The following is a 25,288-nucleotide window of genomic DNA, read 5'->3' as shown; positions in this document are numbered from 1 at the left end:
TGGCATGCCACATAGCCTAATTATGTACGATCGGCGCTCTCCACAAGTGGATTCCACAATTTGTTACCATACCTAGTCACTATTGTGGCATGTGGCGTTATCGAAAGAGTATTTTATAATACTGTATTTTACTTATATCTGAGAACAGTTGTGAAGATCCTTCTTACGTTACACATATTTTCCCAAAATTTTTGCATTTAAAGATCGCACAATTGTGGCATCCCACAAATATGGATTCCACATTTTCATTAAGCATATCAACTGATGTCAAGTTAAACCCACGGTCTCCAAATTTTTGTAAAGGAGCTTAGTCACAATAATTGTGGCATGGAGTGACACTGGTAAATGTAACGGTACACCAACAGTGCTTTGTGGTATTTCATTACTGTATTTGTACTCGAGAACGATTATGAGCAGTCATCTCGCAATTCACTTTTTCAAGTAACTTTGGTTTTCAAAGATCGCACGAGTATGCCATCCAACAAATGTAGATTGCACAGTTTGTTCAAGCATGTCAACTGGAGTAGAGTGCGATTCAAGTTCTCCACAAATTTCAAATTTAATTAAGCATACGACCAGTATAATTCCTTCACTTGACATTATCTCATTTCTCATCTCTTATGCATAATCCATTCAATCAAAAGACGTTTAATTCATACTAATCTTGCTACTTCCATTTTTTTTTCTTTTCATCTTTTGAGGGGTTACAGCCTTCTTTGATTCTATTACCTCGTGTGGCTCTCCTATGCTGAATGAAATTGTCTGGTAACAGCGGAATAAACAATCCCTCACCTTGGACACGACCACATCACCCTGAACCAACTCCCTCTCCCTGGACACAACCCTCTCACCCAGGAGACAACCCCGTCACTCAGAGATGGTAAGTAGGCTACAACCTTCATTAACGCTTCCACAACTGGGGTATTTTCCTGAAGTAAACAAAAATCGTTCTTTAGTAGTAAAAACACAATAAATGAAATTCTTGGATTAATGGAGCTAATAAATGCGTGTGGAATAAAGCACTGAGATGTCATCGTTCTAAAGAGGCCATGGAAAACATTGTAGTCCCTTCAATAGGTGAGAACTTTACTAAACTGAATAAAACAATGTTTATAGTAAGGATAAGATACAAGAAAAGTCATCGGCCTGAAAGTTTAGGGATACCGGCCGCAACTTCGTTGACTAAGACTGCGCCCACACCAAGTGCTTGCTGGTATGGGAGGGGGTTCTGCATCACTGTTACCCATAGAAATTCTCATCCACATCCAACCGCGTCCAGTGAGGCCTCTTGCATGGGTTACAACGATGCAAAACCCTCCCGCACCAGGAAGCATTTGGTGTGGACGTAACCTAAGGAGCTTTTTGAGCACCTCTTCCTTAGCATTTTGTTTTACATATTATACTTCATCATTCTTTTGCTGCGTATGCCATTCTAATACTGAAATACCTCGCAGACGAAACTATCTATCTATCTATCTATTGCCAGACGCCTCAATCCCGTTTGGGGTGGCCACAAACAAATCGCCTCCAAGTCGCCCTGTCCCCCGCCATTTCACTGCCCTGCTCCCAACTCACACCCCCCTCTCTCATATACCTCTCCACCCCATCCCTCCATCTCATCCTCGGTCTCCCCCTCCCTCTTCCACCCTCCACCTCACTCACATACACTCTCTTCGTCAATCTTTCACCCTCCATCCTCTCCACATGGCCAAACCACCTCAGTGTGTTCCTCACAACGCTTCCTATCACATCCACATCCACACCACAACGCTCCTTTATATCCTCATTCGTCAGCCTGTCTCTCCACGTGACTCCACAGGCTCCTCTTAAATAACTCATTTCCACTGCTCTCACTCTTGACTTGTGTCCTTCCAACAATGTCCAAGCTTCACTTCCGTACGTTAGAGTTGGTATCACAATACTGTCATGTAGTAACTTTTTTACTTCCATGCTCACTTCCCTGTTTCTTATCACTGCTTTTAAGGAACCAGCAACCTTTCTTCCCTGCTGTACCCTTTCAAGCACTTCACCCTCCAAACCTCCATCCTTACTCATCACACTACCCAAATACTTAAACGTACTCACATTTTCCAATTCCTCACCATCCAACCTCGCTGTACATTCACTGACTTCACCTCTCTCAAAGACCATCACTTTACTCTTCCCTACATTCACCTTTAGGTTCCGTTTCTTACACACTCTCTCAAACTCATCCACCAAGCCTTGCAGCTCCCCTTCGTCTTCACTCAACAACACAGTATCATCTGCAAACAACAGTACAGGGAGTTTCCAAACACTATCCTCTCTCACCAGGGCCACTCCAACATCCACTACCCTACCTTGTACCTCTTTTATTACCCCATCCATGTACAGATTGAACAACCATGGAGACATGACACATCCCTGTTTCAAACCAACTTTCACAGAGAAAAATTCACTTAGTTCACCATCCACACGCACTGCAGCCTTCGCACCATCGTACATACTCTTCACAGCATTCAACAACTTCCCATCTACTCCATATATTCTTAACACTTTCCACAATCCTTGTCTATCCACCCTGTCATATGCTTTCTCCAAATCCATGAAAGCCGCATACAACTTCTTTCCCTTCTCTAGAAACTTTTCCACTAAAGATCTAAGAATGAATATCTGATCTACACAACCTCTTCCCTTCCTAAAGCCTCCCTGTTCTTCTCCAACTAATTTCTCTGTTCTTTCTCTAACTCTGTCTATAAGTAACCTACCATACACTTTTCCTATTATACTAAGAAGACAAATGCCCCTATGATTACCACGCACTTCTTTTTCCCCTTTTCCTTTGTACAAGGGAATAATTATACCTGACTTCCAATCCTCCGGGACTCTACCTTCCTCCCAGGCCAATCTGCACATCTTCCACATCCATTCTACTACTATCTCTCCCCCATGCTTCAGCATTTCACCACACACTCCATCAATTCCTGGGGCTTTCCCCGATTTAACTTTCTTCATTGCTTCCACAACTTCCATCCTACTGATTTCTTCCTGTCTTCTCACCTCCCTCCTTCTCCCAGCCATTCCCCAGCCACTTATACTCGCATTACTTCCATCCTCCACGTTCAACAATTCCTTAAAGTGTTCTCTCCATCTGCTCACTTTTTCTCCTTCTCCACTAGTAATCTACCATTTTTATCTTTCACTCCCCTGCTAACTTCACTTCCACCCTGTCTTACTCTTTTCACTTCTCTCCAGAACATTTTCTTACAGTCCCTCCACTTTACACTCAAATTCCTTCCAAATTCCTCATCCACTCTCTTCTTACTCTCTCTTACTAATCTTTTCACCTCTCTCTTCCTTTCCACATATAACTCTCTCTTCCGCCTCTCAACTTCTTCCACGCCCCTATTTCTCATCCATTCATTGTATGCTTTCTTCTTTTGTGCCACAGCCTGTTTCACCTCTTCAGTCCACCACGCTGTTCCTTGCACCCCCCTCCGTCTTCTCTTCCTTCCACACACCACATCACATGCTGCACATATTTCTTCTGTAAATATCTTACACACACCTTCCACGTCTCCCATCTGCTCCAATTCATATTTGCCCAATCGTTCCTCCACTTCTCTCTTATACTCTGCCTTTTTCTCATCCTCTTGTAACCTTTCCACTCTCCTTGCAACTACTCCTTCCTCTCGTCTTTCCCTTCTTCTATTCCTCCATCTTACTTGCAACCTAATTCTGGCCACCACCAAGTAGTGGTCAGAAAGTCCACTCCCCCAACCTCTATACACTCTTGCATCCTTTACACATCTTCGCATCCTTTCATCCACACACACATAATCAATCATTGCCTTCCTTTCATTCAGTTCACCACCCACCCTTCTCATCACTCGCCATGTATACCTGTGGATCATTTTATGCCTGAAGAGGGTATTGGCTATTACCAACCCCCTCCCAGCACAAATGTCCACTAGCGCACTCCCATTCTCATCTATCTCAGCAGGCACACCCCACTCACCAACTATTCCATCCACCTTCACGTTACCAACTTTACCATTCATATCACCAATCAAAAACACTCTCTCACTCCTTCCAAACTTTTCCATGCACACTTCCACATTTGTCCAGAACTCTTCTCTCACTCTTCTAGCACGATCTTGCGTTGGCGCATACACACACACAATCGCCCACATTTGTATTCCAACTTTCAACTTTACCCACACAATCCTTGACCCAACTGATCCATACTGTCTTATGCTCTTCTTCCATCTTTTACTCACAACTATACACACTCCTTCCTTTGCCCTCTCATTCTCATCTACTCCTGCACATATACCCCATCCATACTCCCATTCTCTCACACTTTCTCCTCTCCATTTTGTTTCAGTTATTCCACATACATCCACTTTCGCATCCTCAAGCACCTGGACAATCTCTCTCTCTTTCACCTCATCATTCGCTCCTCTTACATTCCATGTACACATTACCAAGTCCTTTGTCCGGTCCTGGGTCGTCAACGTTTGGTCAGTCCTTGTCCGAGGCTTCTTGTTTGTTTTTTTAGTTAGTTGTTTTCCGGGGAGGGGCACTAACCCTCCGCCAACCCTTTTAGTCGCCTTTTACGACAAGCAGGGATACTGGGGGAGTATTCTTGAAAACCCCCCTACCCCCAGGGGAAAAAATCCTGCTGAGAAAGAGGTGCTAGAGCTTCCTAACCTAACGAGAACACGGTCCACCCTCAACAACCGTAGTCTCGTCAGCCTGGGAGGTGTTGTAGCGCCTTTTCTAAGGTGATTTATTTTGTGTACCACATTCAGCTGTTCTACTCTAGGTTACTTACGTCATTCTAATGTTCACATATATTCTGTAAGTAACAGAAGAGAATATTAAGGCGCCAGAAGAAGAAGAAGAGATTGGAGCTGGATTCTCAAAAATAGTTGAGATCGATGCTCTGCCGTATATTAGTTATGCTTCTGCGGGACAGGCAGGGGTAGGCCAGTGCAGGGGCCTCCCTTGTCGCTCGTTCCATCTACAAGAAACAAATCATAGTCACGAGAGAAAAAATATCGTAGGGTATAACTTTTTTTTTTTTTCATAGCGTGTCAAGTGGGGTTGGTGGAGGATTAGTGCCCCTCCCTGTAAAACAATTAACTCTAAGCCCTTGGCCACTCCGTTTGGGATACATGGCGTCTGGCAATGAATGATGAAAGTACAGTCCCGTTCTAAAGTCCTGTCCTGAGAGCGAACCTTGTAAACCCCGGAGCAGTGAATCTGAGCCACCGTCCATGAGTTCCAGTTCTGGCAACAGTTGGTGGTCCGCGGTGTGAGCTGTAAGGTGGAAGGGTAATGATGGTGGTGGGGGGTAGGTGGTGGTGGGGGGGAGTTGTTATTACCGAGTTGGCAGTGAGGTATAAATGTTAGACATATTTCTTATGGATGTAAAACCAACACCAACATGTCACACGACACGGGTGGTTACGTGTCATATGAGCAGTTGTGTCAAGCATATTCAGTTTCCTAGTTCCAGCTGAAAATGGTGGTCAATTACATTGTGACACAAACTACCCCTCAGCCCGGCCACCCTCCCTCTGCCACCGTGAATCGACTGATACGTAATGTGAGTGGAATAGAAAACGTTTCCTCTAGACAAGTTATATGTGCATAACAAATGGAAGAATAAAGGAAAACATGAAGGTGAGAAACCAGGTTGTTATAGCACGTCATTTGAAAAAATGATAAAACATCGCATGGCAACAGTTTAGATGCAGAGAGAGAGAGAGAGAGAGAGAGACCTGTATCCAGTGTAGATGAGAATAATATCACTTTTTTTTTTTTTTTTTTATGTGCTCGACTCTGGGCATAGGCTTCTCAGCCTGCTCCCAAGGCCCAGTAGTCCTCCTACATATCGTACACCTCTACATGTCACCACTTCGGCGCTAACACACACCGTCCATATTGAATACATGCTAGGGCTGTCTCATACAGGACTGGTGTATTGGTATTAGCGGGAGTATTTTTAAGACATGTCGGCGAGTCTTCTGGTAGATCGGTAAAGTCTGCCGTAATGAAATTCAAATCCTTAAACTGTTTCCTGCACCAGCGGGGATTTGAACCTGGGTTCGGTAGGACCTCAAGCCACCTCTCTGCCGATTGAGCCACCGCCTCCCCCACCTGTGCAACATACCTGATGTATTATTTATCCCATCGTAATTTTTGTCTGGCACCATGCTAAAAACCAGGAAACGGACAGGTGGAAAAAATTACGTAGTGCATCAGCATGTAGCCTATGCGCCACCTACCCACGGACTACGACGGCATTTGGGGTTGCAAACATTGGCGCTTACGAAATACAAGCATATTATACAGGGGAACAGCATCGTATTTCACGTCTCGCTTATATAATTATGGCAAGGAACACTACATGGTTAGGATAAGTTACATCGGCCGTCGGACACAGCATTCAGGACCAACAGGTAAGGAGTGTGGTGGACTATTGTGGTTATATCACTCATCGCGTCACTCTAGCTTAGTCCCTGTGTATACAATATCATAATGCCCTACATCACCACTGTGTAAGGGATGACGGTGTGAGCAGAGCCATTGTTAATACAGTTATAGATTATTTAATATATGGTGACTTTGTAGTCATTGCCTGTATTTTGATCGTTTTTGAGGGGTCAATCGATAATATACAATATTATAAACGTGCGAACAGAAGACATACCGGCTAGCGTGACTCCCATGTGAAGACGATGCCATGTTTATGAATATCTACACCACAGACTGCTTGTTAGCTTTTATTTTTTAATTGTTTTGGTCAGAAACTGAAATGTGGTATTTTTACATGAGGAATCACTACTTTAGACAGTTTTGTGACTCTCGCTTTCTCTGGCTTTCTTCCGCAAATGACTGATTCACCGAAAACATCGCGAGAAAAAATTAGTGGCAATAAGCATAATCGGTCTGATATTATTGTCGCGTGTCATGAGTTAGGTGACACATACATCCTCGGTTCAGTGGCTTAGATGGGGTGTCCAGGGAGTGGTTATGGATTAGGTTAGGGTAGGTTTCGTTTGGTCAGTTTCATTTGCCTACTTTGGTCCCCCAAAGTTGGATTTGTTAGACTTTCGAAGACAAAATTATGTTTTTCGGATGGTTTTTTATGTTACTTGAATGTTTGACCTTAATTTCCATAGCAGATTTAGTGATACTTCCCCGCCAAACATCAAAAACCATCGGAATAACATAATTTCGTCTTCGAAAGACATTTGTGACTGAAATTATTAATTCACCCATGAAAATAAATGTAGTGTATCTACCTGGGTAACCGATCCACTGCAGTAATTACTCACTGGGTTATAGAACGAACTCATTACAGCTTACAACACATGCCTCACAGTGACATATATAGTAGTGTGATAATCACTGATATATCAGATACTGTTAACCATCTGATAGTACTCGTTTGGTAATCCGGCCTGACATAATCATGCCTGGTTATTTGTTTGATCACCTTATAGTAAGGTTAGAAAAAGGCAGGTGACCCACGCCACTACACCCGGTGGGTGGGTGTTACGGGGGGTTGGACATACACTTACCAGACATAACCTGACCACCTAAATGTTAAAAAGGACAAGAACTCACATGACACAACACACTAGTAAGAAAATAAATAACCTCAAACAGTAAGTCTCTTACATGACCCTTCCTAATGTGATAAATACTCGTATGTTGTTTTACTGTACTAATTCATTCTATCTCTTCAGACGTTCTAAATCTGACAAGTTAAAAACCGCGAGTTTGAGGTTAACTTGCCAATATATAATTTGCTGGCAAGCTTCATTAGAATAACGTAAACTCAAAAGATGACTAAGTTAAATTAGAATAATATATTTTTGACATTCACAAATTTTTCCCACTGAGTTTTAGGCCTTTTTCAGTTTGGGTATTAGTTTTTCCGGTACATTTTTTTTTAGGTGGTGTGTGGTCTGGTACGTTATTGTCCTGTGATTTTGTCTTTGTAATGAGTTTTCGTCCGGTGTGATTTTGTTCTTTGTCATTTTGTTTTTTTTCCCGGTGAGTTTGTGCCCGTGGCCCATGTTTAACGCTGATGTGCTTTGGGGAAGGGGTGTCAGGGATTTGTTGGTTGGGCAAATCGGGTGTGGTGATGGGGAGGGAGTTATGGGCACTTCCTGATGGTGTAAGTGGACAGGGGCGACTGCTGCGTCCCAAACAACAGGAGACGTGTCACTGGTATTACAACAGATAGCTCTAGTGCGAGGCATACCAGAGTATTCCCTACGGGAGCTGATTTTGCTAAATAGTGTGCATAAGGCCCAGTGCCTTATATGTAACTGGATTCACCAGGCAGAGTGTAGTTCACACACAGACACACACACCTAGTGCCATTAAGGAACGACAGGCTGTATATGCGAAGGCGAATACAGTTATATTTCGTTCACAGTAGATACAGGTATATCGCACCTTCACGATAGGATGGATATAGTTTAACCTATTAGTCACGTTTCATAGCTCTGCGATAAAACATCCAATTTACCTGCAGGTCAAATCCGATAAGATAAGCAAAGCACTGCCAGGGTCGTGTTTGTCAACAGATGTATCACTGCTATCGTTGTTCTCACCTTGAACTGTCAGGTTACCAAGTGTGTGTGGAAATGGCATTTTTATCTAAATCTAGACATGTTTGTACAGTCATTCCGCTTGGCTTAACATGGTCGTCAACACGCTAGTGGAAGTCTGGTGTGTAGAAGGAAACGGCCCTATAGAGGGAACATGAGTCCCGTCCTTAAAGTGGGGTGTGAAGGCATACTGGTGAAGGCAAATAGTTAAGTGCATGATGGGTGTAGGTAAGCACGGGTGTACTGGAGAAAATGACTCACGAATGAAAAATGAAAACACATTTGCCACTATTTAAAATACGCCATTGTTTATTAGGGAACAGCAAATGGAACCTGACTCTGATCTCAAGCCATCTACCATCACCTACCCTTTCTTCTCCCAGCTGTCTTCTCATCATTCGCATAGCCCTCCCTTCCAGTGCTTTAGTGTTAACTATCCCCCGTGCCTTAAATGTCGATGTGTCTTATGGGTGACGGCGAGGGGAGGCGGCACCACATTTTTTCGTGGGTGGACGTCATGCCTCATATCTATAATTTTCGAAAAAGTTGACACTCAAGGTTTGCTGTCAGTACTGAGTATAATGTGTAGTATTTTACACATGACTGTAATAAAACTAAATATTCAGGTTAAGGAAAACGTGTAGAGGCCTGAGTGTTAATAACTGTCGGTGGTTTCTGTTATTAAATAGGTCAATGTAACTTCATACCTGACAAACACAGTGACTACAGCGTGGTATGTCTAGAATACTGATTTTTCATTTTCTTTAAAAAAAATTTTTATTACGAACTGAACAACCATTTTAATGCATTATGGGTGATAAGCACAGGTATAAATACTGCTTCAGATATGGCAAAAGGTCGTGCAAATGCCTCCGATGTCATCATAACCAGGGGCAGAATTATTGGTATGTGGGAAGGAGGCTGGTTGCCACACCAAACAGCACATGAACTGGATGTTAATCCGCGAACTGTGAAGCGCTGGATTACCCGCTGGCAGGAAGATGGGTCACTTCGCATCCGATCCAGGAGTGGGCGGCCCAGGGTTACTACAGACCAACAGGTTCAAGCAGTCTTGCAGGTTGGCATGCAAGTAATGGATTAGGTGAAATATATTACTCTGATTTGCTAACATATTACCACCAGTAATAAGTAACCAAACTGCAATATGCCCAGTGTCACACAATAGACGGCTCGTTCTATACCTTACATTAATCCATTCTCACACACAGACAGATAGATATAGGCTAATAGATTTGACATAGATATATGTCACTGTTATAAGTTTATTTTATCCTCCACTACAACTAGCACACCAATATAATTTCCGTTATATTCCCTTTAATAAAGATTTTGTGTAGCAATACCCATCGGTGCGTCTTCTGTTTTGGTTTCTTACTGTGAATATGATGTTAATGGCTCCCATTTCTTTTATCAGACTATCTTGAGACCTAAGGTCACCTATATCCGTACGGCTTCGTAAAAAGTGTAAAGCTTTTCATCATCTATCCCCATACAAACGGACATGATAATATGTATCGTTTTAGACACTGCTCCGTATGCCTTCCAGATCAAGGGTTCTTATACTTTTCTTGCACACTGACCTCTTGGAGTCATCCAGTGAGTATATCGAAAAACGAAACATTTATTCAGATGTAATGTGCCATTAATTACCATTTCAGGTATGTCGATACACGCATACTGAGATAAAGGTATATGTAGACAGAAACTGCAGCATCGTCACATTACAGCTAGATCAATATAAACCAGTAAGATTCACATCCAACACACAGGAACACCATATAATTTCATACGCGTGGATAGACGTTTGCTGTGCCAAGCAGATATGGGTTACAATTAGCAGCACTTTTTATGCGTTGTGTAGCATGATTTATGTAATGACCGGAACCAACTATACACAATGGGGTCATTACGGTAGAGTAGGCTGGTCAGCATTTTCCCGGTGTTTGTATATTTATAGTACAGCCTTTTCAGTCATGTTAAATGTATTCTTTCCCCTCCTACGCCTTGTGCTGCACCTCCTGCCATATTGTTTGTCCTCTATACACATTACTTCCTCTCCTCCGTGTCCTTGTCATTGTAGTTGCAACAGGTATTTTCACAAACATGTAACATTATTATCCCCAACAATGTCTACCACAGCAGATGTTATACTATGCATCTACTGTATGCATTGCCTGACGCTATTTACAGGTTCTCTCTGGCTGTTATATACTAATGGCACCTGCAGTAATAACTATCTGCATCAGAATGCATACAGATGGCCCCAATTCTGTTACAACACCAAATAATAATAATAAAAATAATCGTGATGATGATCATCATAATCATGATTATATTGATGTTTCTACTGCTTGTACTACTACTACTATTACTACTACTACTACTCATAATGAAAATCTTGTCAATATTTTCCGCCAGCCATTGCCTCTGTGTGTGTGTGTGTGTGTGTGTGTGTGTGTGTGTGTGTGTGTGTGTGTGTGTGTGTGTGTGTGTGTGTGTGTGTGTGTGTGTGTGTGTGTGTGTGTGTGTGTGTGTGTGTGTGTGTGTGTGTGTGTGCATTAGAGGGATATGTAGCACATGACTTTCGCAGTGTTGTAAAACTGTCCAGCAGTATCTACATTTCTCCTCTCTTCAGTCCTTAAGGGGAGGTCGGATCCCACCCCCTACATATACAGGGTAATAAAACATTACACAAGGGAAGTTAGAAACACTTAAGGTAACTCAGAATATGTTATAAAGCATAGTTTCAGACACTGTTTTTAGACCGCATGGGTGCACGTGAGAGTAATGGCCCCACCAGCCGTTGAACTCGCCAGACATTGGTCAAGTATTCCAGATACGACGTCGGCATAACAAAGTTGCAGAGTAAAATCTCATAATAAATGTATGTGTTGTTATACATTGTTGGCCATTTGTGGACGTTAAGGCCCTACTAATATTTACGTTAACAATCACTGGGAAAAGAAGACCAATAGGACATGGGCACATAAGTGCAAAGTTGTAGACCAGGGTCTCATAATAAACGTATTCAACATACTGAGGCCCAGGGCCGTATCTGGGTGTCAGGGCCACCAGTATTAATGGATGAAATTGGTTAGGGACGGAAAATACACAACCAAATGTTATGGCATGGTATAACAGTAACGGTGGCAACGCATGGACCATGTTTCACCCTGGGGGGGGGGGGCTTTCCCTGCTGCCAGCACCCTCCTCCGCACGACTAATTGTGGTTGTAAATGAGTGATGGACGGATAATTAATATGCCATCATTATTATCACTGCACCGCTACACTTGCGGGCGTGGGTATGCCGTGGTCATAGCATTATCAAACAAATTGCACATCTACTTTATTCTATGTATTCCTCACTAACACGCCTTGTAGGTTATTCACAGGCACTTTCAACACAGTCATAGCCTAAAAAAACGTACAATTTTATTGTTTCAGTACATATTAATAACGTTATTAAGATAGCCACCATGTATGACAAAAACTCGTATAAACGTTAGTGTTCAGCGACAGTGGTTAGCAACTGGAGCTGCGTTCGTTGTCATACATTGATAATTTGTGTGCTTTCTGGTTCAAGCTTTCAGTATACAGTTTAGCCAGATACTCAGTGAATCCTGTAATGGCGCTGCACACAAACCTGTAACATGGATAATAAACGACACATCAAATACTTTACATACCAGCAGTATATGATACGAAAACTATCACGTACTCGAGCCATTCTTAAAGGAAAGGGTGTAAACTCCCAATGATAGGATAAATAGAAACTCCAGCACATTATGAGAACATTAATTGCGTTTTGAATCTGGTCATTCTGGTAATTAAGGGTGACAGTGCGACGGTCGGATCTGTGGCGCGAGACAGGCCGACGTTAATGTTGTTGGGGAAGGGGGATGGTAGGCTGGTATAACGTTAGCACCCGACGACACGCTTATCTTCAGTGAACTAATTAGCACTATTAAAATAAAATAATTACTTAATAACTCTTTCTTACGCCATGTGGTCTCATATTTCACAGGCCTGAGCCATGAATATTATACTTTTTCTCTTTAATAATTCTATCTATCTATACTGTATACCTAGGCTGCTTCCCCCATGGAAAGGGAGGTAGCCGAGACGGGACGACACACTCCCCATTTACTCATCCATTCAAACACAGTCATTCGCATCTTAGCCCCAAAGGGGAGAAGGGACAGCTCATCACCGCACCACACCACACATGGGTCAACTGCGAAGTGCAATCAGTGACATCCGCAGCAGGGCCCGATAGCATAACTGGTTTACCCCTGCCACATCATAATAGACCCATCCCCTTACTCGCACCTGACCTGACTAGCTAATCAGACCAAATGTGGGAGAATATCCCCTCAGGGCTGCGTCATCATTTATTCATTCACAATTTCTCTCCATTTATTTCTGTCACGCACAACATAGATAAACACTTTACATAACCTGTTTGAGATGGTGGCACTACAAAATTACTATGTCCGTATCTTATTTTTCTTTTTACTGCTTATGAGACTGTAAAGTGCACGAGAATTAACTTTTGGACAGTATTAGGTAATGATGGGTGACTGTGACATCTACTGTATACGACTGGACCCATGTGAGTGGCTGAGTGACCCTCTCCATACCTCTCTCCCTCTTTATCTCACGCTACCACAGTTGTCTGACCTCTATAGGATACTTTCTAATCATCACTGTGTAACAGCACCTATATAACTGGTTCTCCAAAACATCCGCACCCACTACGTCTTTCTCGTAGCCTCCTCCTGCATCTACTGTATTGTCCTGTGACAATGTATAACGTGATGTCTTGTGTAACGCAGTGGGCAGAGGGTAGAGATGAAAAGCCGGTTTTGGAAAGGCAGCAACAGGGAGGAAAGTCGTAAATTAACGAGGGAGCCCCACTGTTAGGGCTTGTTTACACAAAGTTACGTGTGATGGTCGAGCACACTAGATTATGCATTGTTTATTCTTTTTCAGTATCCGCTATTTAAAAATGATACTAATGACAAAATACGTACAGGCAATATACAGTGCTGTCATTATCGGTCCCTCATGATTTAAGGCATACTAAACATATTCCTATGTGCAATTCCGTTTCTGTGTGTTAAATTGTTCCATAGTTCTAACTAATTACGTTTGCAGGATGATGTCGATGGGAAACTACAGATCATTAAATAATGTAAAGTGTTACATAAATATGAACACAATTATACATACGGTACTTTTACCATTATATCATAAATAAAAATTATATAAGATGACCAAATCTAGTATAATAAATATTTAAGGAACCACCTTCCGGTAGTTAATGTCACCAAGTTTTTTACTTTATCCAGGGAATTCACGAGAAAAAAGAGAATATCCCGGGATTTTTAATATCCTGAACATTGTCAGCCGCGAGGCGAGGGACGGTACCGTAGGGGAGTAGATGTGGTTAGCCAGTTGATTGGAACGTATAGTGGTTTTAGAACAGAAAAGTGACGTCGACTGGCTGACAATTAGTGGGGAAAATATTTTGCATTATTACATATGATCACCATCCACTGTGAATATCATCACAGTGCACGGACAGAATACTGCTGCAATTGCACATACGACCAGGCTCCCCACCAGCCCTGCTACACGGCACCGCCAAGCTTACGGTCTCCCATCACTTTCACACATGGCGCCTCTTACATCAAACTCATTCGTGTATTACGTTGGCATTAAATAGTTTACAGATAATAAGTCCTGTTGTCGTGCCATAGTTAATGGTGAAGGAGGAAGTGCCTCGTGACACCAGTCGTAAGTTGATGTAACGATTCAAGGGAATAACTGTCTGACCTCTATAAACACTGTCGCATTTACAAATTAAAAGAAAAATAACACGTTTCTGTGGATCCTAGTCAAAACGGCCGTTTGTTAGCACTTCCATGCGATGCTATCACGACGTCAGGTTGCAAATGGATAGCAGTGTATTAAAAAAACAAATGATCAAACATGGTTCAAGACAGAATAAAGAGACAAGACTCACAGCAGGAAACATCATTTATTCCCTAACGCACTAAAAACACACTATACCACACAACACATTAACACATCTCACTACCACACAACACACTACCACACATCCACTACCACACCTCACATTACCACACAGTCACACCTCTGCCACACAAGCCCTACCACAGCCCTCTCACAACACCCAGTTACAATTACACCACCGACATACCACCACACCAAAACAGTCCACGCGCCAGCCACAGTGTCGGACCTTCACCTCTCTCTCTCTCTCTCTCTCTCTCTCTCACACACACACACACACACACACACACACACGCGAACCAACTGAAAGAAAATTGTCTATCTATCTATCTACCTATCTATCGCCTGACGCCGCATCCTTTGAGGGGTGGCCTCGACAAAAGGACCTCCAGGCGTATCTGTCCCTAATCAGTAACGACTCCCTCCCCCCACGACATGCCACCCTCCCTCCATCCCTCGTATTATTCTTGCACTTTAATCTTCCCACCTCATTCTCGGTATCCTCCTCCTCCTCCTCCTCCTCCTCTCTCTCTCTCTCTCTCTCTCTCTTACATGTATTACTGTCTCGTATCTTATGTGTCAGCCTCGTTCTCGGTCTCCCTCTCCTCCCCCTCTCAACTACCTCTCATACACTCCTAGTCAGTCTCTCACCCTCCCTTCCAATAAACTCCTGCACTGTATCCCCACCTCATTCTCGGTCTCCCTCTCCTTCTCCTCCCAACCAATAAACTCTCCTAGTCAGTCCACCATCTTCATTCTATAACATATTCCTGCATTTTATCCTCACCTCATTCTCGATCTCCTTCTCCTCCTCCTCCTCCCAACCTCACACTCCCATGCACTCAGCGACTGGACTCTCTCTCTTTCTCTCTCTCTCTCTCTCTCTCTCTCTCTCTCTCTCTCTCTCTGCAGCTAAACTGTTGCCATGCGATGTTTGATCATTTTTTCAAATGACGTGCTATAACAACCTGGTTTCCTACCCTCATGTTTTCCTTTATTCTTCCATTTGTTATGCATATATAACTTGTCTAGAGGAAACGTTTTCTATTCCACCCACATTACGTATCAGTCGATTCACGGTGGGAGAGGGAGGGTGGCCGGGCTGAGGGGTAGTTTGTGTCACATTTTCAACTGGAACTAGGAAACTGGATATACCCGTGTCGTGTGACATGTTGGTGTTGGTTTTACATCCATAAGAAATATGTTTAACATTTATACCTCACTGCCAACTCGGTAATAACAACTCCCCACCACCACCTACCCCCCACCACCATCATTACCCTTCCACCTTACAGTTCACACCGCGGACCACCAACTGTTGCCAGAACTGGAACTTCATGGTTAGTAGCTCAGATTCACTGCTCCGGGGTTTACAAGGTTCGCTCTCAGGACAAGACTTTAGAACGTGACTGTACATACAACAGAAATTACAAAAATCTTTCCGTGTCTCTAATTCTTCCTGCGGAAATAAATCTACGTTACGACAGAGAATCGATCATAAATATGTCTGAAAATCCCACCCCTGGTTAGGAGGATGGAGTTTGAGCCTCCTACGCTGACGTAGTACGACCCTGTTCCTTTCAGTAGGTGAGGACTTGCCTACACTGAATAAAATCTTCCTGGCATCGTACTCTTAAACTTTTTCTTTTTCTTTTTTTTTTTTACTTCTTTACCTCGGTGACTTATTTTTAATTTTATTCAGACCACCAACAGATGATTTGCTTAATATTAAAAGAGGTTAACTTGGGGAAGAAATATGGAAGAGAAATGGAAATTAAGAAAGGACAATGAAGAAAGTTCTAAGTAAGGAGGGAAATGAAATGTAGGAAGATAGAAATTTAAACAAGAAAAGGAAGAACTGAGAAAGAATAACATTTTAGTAAGATCTCTCGTAGCAAAGGTTACAGTCACTCTCTCTCATTCAAAGTTTCTCTTACACTGAATGAAACTGTCTGAAGGTAACAATTTTAAACTGAACAAGCGCATTTGTCGATCACGTGACCTGCGTCGTGCCTTGAAACCATCAAAGGAGGAGTACAGAAATGGGAGTGGTGAGTGAACGAATCAGTGAAAAATTTGATGGGCAGTGAAGCTGCGACAGTAAAGTATAGCCTGTGGAAATGGGAGTTGTAGAATTAACGGTCTAAGTGCAGTAAAGATTTATTTCAAAATATCCTTAACCCGAGGCATCCCGTCGACGTATGGATACATTGCAACATTTTGCATTTGCCAGTCCCGACGACGTACTGGTATGTTGCGCAATTGCAAGGTTCATAATTTGCACAATTTTCAATTTTTGCGCGTGATTTTTCATACGTATACACGGGACACCTTCCTCTATTCCTCTACAAGACGCCATGCAGGGACAATGCCTTACACTGCATAACCTCCCTCCCCCTGCACGCCATTGTCTTGACAATTCACCTGTTACCAGTGACCTGGCCAATAAAGACATTCAGGGCCAGAGTGATTCCCCAATCGATGACAATGTGGAGGACAAAGTTTACATAGCATTAGAGCAGTGGTTCTTAACCTGGGGTACCTGTACCCCTAAGGGGTACGAAACCTTAAACCTGGGGGTACGAGACATGATAGCCAGTGCAATGGTACTGTACCATGAGAAAGCAAAACATATGTTTTCCTAATTTTCCTGTTACTATATTTGTCTCAGTTACTTTTTTAAAGTTGGTGCTGGAAACAATTTTCTTACGTTTTCTATGGTTTCATATACGTTTTCTTGATATCTCGTACGGTTCGTGTTAGCGTTGGTCCTGGCTCTGATCCTTGGCTTCAGTTCAGTCACTTGTGTTCTGGGTTCTCACTGAGAGTGAGAGGAGCCAACGAGTATAGCTCACGTAAGTTTGAAACGTGTTGCACGTGCACTATGCTGTGTGTAGTTGAGTCGATGTGAACAGTGTGAATTGGGTCTGCATTTTGTTTGTGCTCGAGTGGTTGATAGTATTGAGGTGAATTACTGGTGCGTGTGGCATTTGTGATTTGTGAAATGTTATTTTTTTGTGTTATCATTTTATTTGTCACAATGTAATGTTTTTTAGTGTGGTATAACTGTAATATTGTCAAAAATAGATGTATTGACAAAAAATATATATTATTGAAGGTACTGTTATGTGCATGAGGAGGAATATGGTGGGCTGTGTATTGTGGTGGTGGTGAATAATCCTCCTCATGCACATAACAGTACCTTCAATATTATATATCTTTTATCAATACATCTGTTCTTGACAATATTACAGTTATACCACACTAAAAAACATTATATGTTATATGTTATAACGGTTATTACATCCAGGCCTGCATCTTTCCAGGTATCGGTGTGATGAAGATCTAGTAACTATGTCTAAGAAACGTAAGTGGAAAGACGACTACATTCGTTATGGTTTTACCTGTACGACTGAGGCAGATGGAACTCAACGACCACAGTGCATACTCTGCAGCACAGTATTTGCAAATGCAAATCTCAAACCATCAAGACTCAATGAGCACTTCAACAATCGGCATGGAGGCACAGATGCTGGACATGACTTAAACAGCTTGAAGATCATGCGGGAACGATTTGATCGAAGTGGTACCCTATCAAAGCTAGGTTTTGTGCCAGATGAGAAACCTTTGTTGCAAGCATCTTATGAAGTTGCCCTTTTGTGTGCAAAGAGGAAAAAGCTCACACTATTGCAGAGGAGCTTGTCAAACCTTGTGCATTAGAAATGGCAAAAATAGTGATAGGGACAGAAGCTTAAACAGATACCTCTGTTAAATGACATTATCCATTCAAGGATTAATGATATGAGTCGAGATATCTTGCAGCAGGTAATAACAGACCTGAAAGCTAGTCCTGTCAAAGTGAGTACTCAGCTGGAAGAGTCGACTGACGTTAGTTTTTGCAGTCAGTTGATGGCATTTGTTTGGTATGTGAAGGAGAAAGAAGTGGTAGAAGAATTCTTAATTTGCAAACCTCTGAAAACTACTGCAAAAGCAATTGATGTGTTCAGTCTTGTGAAAGAGTTCTTCTTGGAACATGGAATGACTCTCAACATGTGTGGTTCAATTTGCACTGATGGAGCCCCTGTCATGCTTGGAAATAAGTCAGGCTTTGCTACCCTGGTGAAAAAAGAGGTTCCCCATGTAACTGTCACTCACTGTGTGTTGCATCGTCATGCACTTGCTACAAAGACACTGCCAGAAAAATTGAAGACCGTTTTATCAGTTGTTGTGCGTGCTGTAAATTTCGTCAGAGGACGGGCAGTGAATCACCGTCTTTTTGCATCTTTTTGTGAAGAAATTGGAGCTGAGCACAGTGTTCTTTACCACACAGAAGTGAGATGGCTTTCCCGTGGCAGGGTACTTACACGTGTCTTTGAACTTCATGAGGAAATTATGCAGTTTCTTAGAAATCAAGGCAGTGAAATTGCTGACCATTTTGAAAAGAGGGAGTTCATTTTGTCTCTGGCATATTTGGAAGATATATTCACGCACCTCAATGAACTGAATGTCTCTATGCAAGGAACAGCGATGAATATGATAACTGCCAGAGAAAAGTTATCTGCCCTCATCAAGAAGCTTCCACTGTGGATAAAGCGCATTGAAAGTGGAAACTTTGCAAACTTCCCTTCTCTTGATGAGGCTGCTATTGCTGAAGAGCTGCCCATCGTGAATGAGGTGAAAGAACATTTGCAAGAACTGATTCAGTCCTTCCAAGGGTATTTTCACATTGAAGAAGGTTCTGTGGCACAAAGATGGATACGGGATCCATTTCTTTTCAACCTTGATTCCATGGATGATAATGATATGATGAAAGATGATCTTGTGGAGTTGCAGACCAATGACAGAATCCGAATGGAGTTTGAAAAAATGCAACTGGATATGTTTTGGTGTGCACAACTCCAAACATTCCCACAGTTAGCAGGGAGAGCTCTGGAGGTCCTCGTGCCATTTGCAACTACATACTTATGCGAGGTAGGCTTTTCAACGCTCCTACACATCAAGACAAAAGCCAGAAACCGAATGGATGCAAGTGATGATATGCGTCTGGCACTTTCAAAGAAAGAACCTCGTTTGAACATCATCATTAATGAGAAACAACAACAAAAGAGCCACTGAAAATGTGTTGTTGTGCACTATGTAGTATAACTCATAATTACTGTTATAATGTGCATTCATTGCATCCTACTAATTAACACTTCATATGAAATAAAAAAGTACCTTTGTTCAGTAATTGAAAAATCTAATAATTTCTCAGCAAGGTTTGTATCACTAATCCTTTTCATATGTTTGTATTGTATTTACGAGGGGTGATTAGAAAGAAATGACAGTGAGTCCATAAACTTTTATTAGCATGAAGAACTATCAAACTATGACTCACATTCCTTCAAAGTACTCCCCTCCAACCTCTATGCAGCGTTCCATTCTCTTTCTCCACTTCATGAAGCAAGCGTGGTACTCTGAAGACAGTATACCTCGGAGTTCTGAATTGACGGTCCGTGCCAAGTCTTGGATGCGATGAAATTGCTTCCCAGCGATGGCAGATTTAATTTTTGGAAACAACCAAAAGTCACAGGGAGCCAGGTCAGGGGAGTAGGGTGGGTGGGGTAGCAGAGTTATACCTTGTTGTTCCAGGTACTGCATAGTGAGGCGAGCTTTGTGGGGTGCAGCATTGTCGTGGTGCAGCAAAAGGCGAGACCGACGGCGGGTTGGTGCGGTGTTGGCCTTGTGTTCCAAGACTTGTGGAAGGACCTGGTCTGTGTAGTATTGGGCTGTGATAGTGGACTTTTCAGGCATCACATCCACGCATATTGGTCCTTGAGAATTGAAAAAGATGGTGAAAAGGCGCTTCCGGCTGCGAAATCCTTCCCTCAAAATCTGAGGTCCAGGGTCTTCATCGCCCAACCACACCATGTTTGACTGCTTGTCACGGGTTGTGAAGAATGAAATCCAACACTCATCTCCAGTAGCAACATCTGAGAACCGTTTTGGACCATTTGGTTCAAATTCAGCAAGCCAGACACGACAAATCCTCACCCGTTCAGCCTTTTGCTCATCAGTCAACAAATGGGGTATCCATCGACAACACTTCTTCCTCAGGTGTAATTGTTCATGCACGATGTCATATGCACTCCCATAACTGATATCAAGCTCCAAGGCTAAGAACCTAAGAGTTACAGTTGGATCCTCGTCAATGATGGACCGTGCACGGACAGTTGTTGCTTCGGTCACGGATGTCCGGGGGCGTCCAGAGCGTTGTTCATCTTTCAATTCAGTTTTTCCTGCTGTGAAAGCACGAATCAGCGGGAGCAGTTTCCAGGGAAGGAGTAGTGTCTGGATAAACTTGTAATAATTCCCCTCGAATCTCTGTTGCTTTCTTTCCCAGTTTCCACCTTGTAAAAATGTAGAACCTGCAGCCTTCTTTCGAGTAATCCATGTTACTGGCCAGAGAGCAAAAAGAAGAGTGAAGCATTCACTCACAACAATAAAACAAGAAAAGTCAGGCATACGGCGACAAGTTCAAACTCGTAAGGACAGGCAACTCTGCACTCTCCTTGCTCCCCTACCTCCCATCATTCAAGGTTTTCATGTTATAGCACGAACTGTCATTACTTTCTGATCACCCTTCGTATATTGGATGGGGGTACGAGAAAATTTTCTGAGATATCAAGGGGTACGGGCACTGAAAAAGGTTAAGAACCACTGCATTAGAGGAAGAAACAGTCAGAAATGATGATCAGGTAATGTGGCAAAATAAGATCAGGTATTGTGATGAGTTAGTGAGTGAAACAATGCTTATAATGCCTATATTACTGTTTAAAAACCAATATACTCTCATACTACATATAAATTCGTACCACGTAAATAAATAAATACCGTTTATGAGTGGTGTGAAATAGTTACCCTCTCATAGAACTCGTTTTCTTTGGTGCCAGCCTGTTAGAAAACCCAGTAAGGTAAGGAGGTACTGCTACCTGGATCGAGTATTTTAAACCTCAGGTGAGCGATTTCTCTATGAATTTTCGATGTTTCTCACCAAAAGCGGAGATTTTAGCCAAAAAAAAAAAAAATCGAAAATACCTCAGGATTGGGGGGTGTCGGAGGTGCGAAATAGCTCGGGACGCGACGGGTTAATGAATGAAAGTGTTCAGCCGTAAAGAAATGGGCGTGGGGACCAAAGAAACGGGTGGAATAAGCCGAAATCTGGTGATGGATGAGGAAGGTCCATGAAAGTATAATCTGTGACAAAGGAGTGCTGTGAAGGTAAATTTCAAAACATTAGCCAGCAACAAGAACAGGAGCTAGACAGGCCTGTGTTATTCTCCTTAGCTTCCTTCTTGCGACACAAGCAAAAATATTTCATCGGCATGACGTGGCTAAGCAGTTTCTGATTTATCTTACTATGGCCACCAAATACTTCACAACCAAACTAGAGTGAATAATAACCTCTTTAATATGACAGAGAAAACAGTTTATAATTATTACAGTTATTGTTGATGAGTAACCCTGTCTGTCGGGCCGAGCAGGCCCATCAACGGCAGGCCATCCCGTGCTGTGCACAGCTGTTCCCTTACGATGGACAGCACCTCGCCACAGTGAAACGTTGGGAAGAGAGCAGAGGTTTTGTTCCCGGATGGACGCTGCGTTTGTGTCTCTACACCCAGTTAACAGGGACACCATAGTAGGCTCCACATCACTCTGTTATTTGGTTATATGGCTACCACCCTGTGCTGTAAATGGTTTCCTGTGTTTCAGGAAACAGTTGAGCTTGTCACTCAATGTAGAGTCATCTGATGTGGAAATAAATGTAATAAAAAGTGACAGGAAGGATGGGAGAAATAGGAAGAGAGCAGGGCAAATATAGGAAAAGAATTATAAAGGTGAGGGAAAAAGTAGGCAGCACTACACCAAGTGAGTGGATGATGGTCGCCACCACCTACCACCTATTTATTGCAGTAACGGAATGATGTGGGTTAACATTTTTGGTGTGCAAGAGACCTGGCGAAGATGGAATAAAATGAACCCTCTTGTGGTCAGAATAACTCTGATACTCTGTTCCAGCCAAGGCCAGACGATTTGTATCCAGTTGAGTCAAAGGAACCTGAGAACATAACTACTGTCACCATTAACCCTATCTTGGCCAGCACAGTTCTAGTAACCTGTTTTAACTAACTTCAGACGATTTTATTCAGCTGAGACTGAGCCATAGTATTCTAGGAGTTAATGCTCTCTCATGGTAAGGACAGCTCCAATGTTCCATTTCATCTACACACAAATTATTTTATTCAATTGAGAGTGAGTCATAGGAGCCAGGCTATTAATTTCCTCAACCCAAGAACAGTTTTCACATTTTATTTTTGTCATGTGCAGACGATTTTATTCTGCTGAGGAAAGGCTTTTTGAACTGGAAGAATTCGATACTACAGATCCTTTTTTGGGTTGATTAACCCTTTTGCCCGCGATGACGCGCTTGTCGTCATTTGGAAGTTTCTGCGACTATATGCGAAGATGCATTTGTCGTCATAAAAGCATAGAAACTTACGTCAAAGAAAAAGTTTTTGGCCTATCGGCGTCATTTTTGGAAGCATCATAGTTCCCACGTGTCTCATCAAAAGTAATGACTTGTCAACCTCAGGGCCTGAGACGTGCAGCAGCCCAGCTGGGTTGATTAGTTCCCCATCAGCTGTCGAGGGAGAAGGTAGCATGCAGCTGGGCATTTAAATCTTACTTCATTTACCCCATCCCGGGACGTGCATCATATTCCACTATACCAATAGTGTTTGTGTTTACTTTGTGGCCACTATTGTGATTAGATTTGGTGTTTGCAATAGGGAATTAGGTTTTTGTGAATCATGCATGGCCGTTATTCTGACATTGGCCTAATGAAGATTATGGTAGGCCAACCCTGCTTATCAGCGGTTCCCAAAAACTACACTCCCTCTACCGTGCACCCATTGTGAGTATTCAACCATTGAATAATAGTGACAGTGAATCAGGTGAATATAGTGTGCAAGAGCCAGTGGGGAAGAACATGGTGAAAGGTTTAGCTGAGGGAGGCGGGAAACCGCCTGATGACACAGCGTTGTTTTGAGGGGAATATTTGCCAAGGTGTTGATGAAGTCCTTGTTTTATGCTGATATATGGTGGATTGCGTTATTGTGCAATAGATAGGAGTATAGTGCAGCGAGTGTACATGATGAAATATTGGACAGGGCAGGAGTCACGCCTGGCCACGGCACACCGTTGTCAGGAGGGGATAAAATACAGGAGGTTTATAGGGATATTTGATTTTATCATATTGTTATATTCCATACGCTTTCTGTGTGAATAAAGCATGATTGTTATTGATATGTTTATTGTATGCTTGTGTGGATGAACGTAAACACTGCACCACGTGCTCGTAGGAAAATATCGTCTGTGATACCTTAGGTATCGCAGATGTGACATACAGAGCACGATCAGGTACTGTTGTGGTGAAATATCATGAATGTCTCATAAAATGATGAATTTGATTATGTGTATTGTGAAATAAACTCGTAAACACTGCAGCGTCTTCTGGTAAGGGAAACATCATCTGCTACACCTTAGCGGACAGGTAAGGGCCACGTACTTGTACTTGTTGTGGTGTAATACAGTATACTGTTTATCTCATACATTGATAGATTTGGCTGTTTTATGTGAAAAGACAGTGAAAAAGTGAGCCACGTGCTTGTAAAGAGTGTGTGTCATACACCTGAGCTAGCACAAAGGTAGCGAAATACAACGCGAGGTTTGGAACACGTGCATTTACATGTAATTTTTTTTTGGGGGGAGGGGTGAAATCTTCTGTGTTTCCCATGTACTGATATGTTTGGCTCTGTTTTATGTGAAAAGACAGTGAAAAAGTGAGCCACGTGCTCATAAGGAGGAGTGTGTTTCGTACACTTGAGCTAGCACAAAGGTAGTGAAATGCAATGTGAGGTTTGGAACAGGTGCATTTCCATATATATGTTTTTTTTTCCTTAGTGAAATCTGCTGTGTTTCCCATGTACTGATATATTTGGCTATGTTTTATATGAAAAGACAGTGAGAAAGTGAACCACGTGCTCGTAAGGAAGAGTGTGTCGTACACCTGAGCTAGCATAAAGGTAGCGAAATGCAATGCGAAGTTTGGAACACATGCATTTACATAGTAATCCCTCCAATATCCGGACGCCCATTGTCCGGATCCCCAATAACCGGACATTTTCATCCCGGGATCCGATATTCCCAAAATGGGCCAAAAACCTCATTAAAAAAAAAAAAAAAAATCCGACATTCTCCCGCACGTAATTTGAAATTGGGGCGTGCGGCGCGGACCAGCTGTGTTCTGGTGCGTTGTTCCGCCAACGTCCGCTAGAGCGCCCCTGCATCCTCCCCACTTACTGCCCATCTCTTGTTGTGTGTGTACGCTCATTGTCATGGCCACCCAAGTGCTCGCTTTTGTGGTGGTGCCATACCTGCTGCAGGATCTCCTGCTGCTCTCGTGTCTCTCCTTCGTGTGTGTGATGTTGGCCCTGCCGCCTGAGAAGAGGAAGAGAGTGGTTTTGATTCTGGAGAAGAAAAGGGAGATATTGGACAAGGTGGATGCGGGAT

At 42.7% G+C, this 25,288-nt stretch overlaps 1 protein-coding gene and 1 pseudogene across 1 annotated transcript in view; one reads left to right on the top strand and one right to left on the bottom strand.

Moving 5' to 3' along the window:
• The window catches only part of LOC145401060 (adenosine deaminase 2-like), a 121,474-nt gene extending 105,626 nt beyond the window's left edge, over nt 1-15,848 (bottom strand). Inside the window, exon 1 of the mRNA XM_080273431.1 lies at nt 15,735-15,848. Within this exon, the coding sequence (XP_080129557.1) occupies nt 15,735-15,848 (114 nt within the window). The remainder of the gene's footprint in view (nt 1-15,734) is intronic.
• A 2,183-nt stretch (nt 15,849-18,031) lies between these two features.
• On the top strand, nt 18,032-19,792 carry LOC145401059 (protein FAM200C-like; annotated as a pseudogene).
• Nucleotides 19,793-25,288: the final 5,496 nt, after the last annotated feature.

The sequence above is a fragment of the Coenobita brevimanus genome, chromosome 54 (assembly GCF_032717465.1).
Source record: "Coenobita brevimanus isolate Jiangsu-jjx chromosome 54, ASM3271746v2, whole genome shotgun sequence".
Lineage (NCBI taxonomy): Eukaryota > Metazoa > Arthropoda > Malacostraca > Decapoda > Coenobitidae > Coenobita > Coenobita brevimanus.
The sequence above is the reverse complement of the archived record's forward strand: the minus strand, read 5'-3'. Positions and strand labels throughout refer to the sequence as shown.